This window comes from Austrofundulus limnaeus, unplaced genomic scaffold, assembly GCF_001266775.1.
Source record: "Austrofundulus limnaeus strain Quisiro unplaced genomic scaffold, Austrofundulus_limnaeus-1.0 Scaffold1273, whole genome shotgun sequence".
Lineage (NCBI taxonomy): Eukaryota > Metazoa > Chordata > Actinopteri > Cyprinodontiformes > Rivulidae > Austrofundulus > Austrofundulus limnaeus.
In genome coordinates, this window is record NW_013953675.1 from 15,180 (window position 1) to 16,578 (window position 1,399).

The window sequence follows — 1,399 nt, forward strand, 5'->3', positions numbered from 1 at the left end:
AATAAAATGGCTCCGTCCGTGTTAAAATATATTTAAAAAAATTTTCCTACAGTATTTTTACAGTCTTTATTTTACAGTTAAAATATATGTTTATCAAATAAAGTCTAATGTTACAACTAATCAGGGATCCTTTTAACAAACATTGTTCATACAGTAATAATTCATTCATAGTGATAAATGTACCTGTCAATCTCTTGTAGCTTCTCATCAATCAGTGGGTTCATCTGCTGACACGCATCTGTTCAGGTGTTGACACACAGACAGAAAACAGTCAGAAACTACAGCCTAACGCAGAGCGACGCTCACAGTGGGACCCTTCAGGTTCATACCCTCCAGATGGCTCAGCTCAGCAGAGTCTGGAGTGGGATCTGCAGGATCTGCGTTCTGCAGCAGCGCCAGCGTTCTGTCCATCTTGGCCTGCAGACACAACACAGGACAGGTGGGTTGGTATGAGTGGGAGGTAGTTTAGGTTTGTAGATGAACGCAGGAGGAAACGTGACACCTCATCAATGTAGACAGGTTCAGGCTCAGCTTTGGTTTCCAGGTTCGTCTCTTCAGGAGTGGCTGTCTGCTCGACATAAACCTCTGAGGAGGGAAACGTTCCTGAATGAGCATCAGTGAGCGGAGCAGCGCAGCTTTCAAAGACAACAAAACAAAATGTTTGTGTTTGAGAGGAAACCAAGACCGACCTGGCTCTGGCTCATCGTTAAGACTGCTCGTCACAAAGTTTGAGGGGAAAAGCCCGACTCCTCTGTGGTTTTCTCCTTTCCACCAGTTTGGATCACTGAAAATAAACACAACATTTTATCCTCTGAGGCTTCGCTCAAAAACGTACTACGAGAGTGTGTTTCCTGGGTAAGAAAACACATTATATATATTTTTAATTCCAAGTTTTAAGATCTGTACAGGTTTTCATGTGGGTTTTAGTGAAGGAGTAATTTCTGAATGATTACCTGTCATCTAAAACTAGAACAACCTCGCCAGCTTTGAAGGTGAGCTCGTTATCCTCAGCTGCTTCGAAGTCGTACAGCGCACGCACCTTCCGGGCCTCCTGCCCTCCACCACCATTAGGACAGGTGGGAGGGTCAGAGGTCAGGGTCAGGGGTCGCGTCTCTGCTTGCTGCTTCTGCTCCTGTAGGGACAGCTCAATGGCTGAGAAGAGATGATTAAATATGGTTAAAACATAAGAACACAACAAAAACATTATTTCAACTGTTTAAAAAAAGTGTTTTTTTATAACTAAACAAAAAAACTTTATTTCAATTGTTTAAAACTTCTTTTAAACAATTGAAATAAAGTTTTTTTTGTTTAGTTTTTTGTTTTGTTTTATTATAACTAAACAAAAAACTTTATTTCAACTGTTTAAAAAGAAGTGTTTTATTATAACTAAACAAAAAAC

General features: G+C 40.4%; 1 protein-coding gene across 1 annotated transcript in view; it reads right to left on the minus strand.

Moving 5' to 3' along the window:
- The window catches only part of stam2 (signal transducing adaptor molecule (SH3 domain and ITAM motif) 2), a gene marked incomplete at its 5' end in the record, with an annotated part of 18,306 nt that overhangs the window by 11,282 nt on the left and 5,625 nt on the right, over positions 1-1,399 (minus strand). Inside the window, 5 exon segments of the mRNA XM_014031578.1 lie at positions 184-238; positions 330-417; positions 503-585; positions 690-784; positions 954-1,152. Of these exon segments, the coding sequence (XP_013887032.1) occupies positions 184-238; positions 330-417; positions 503-585; positions 690-784; positions 954-1,152 (520 nt within the window).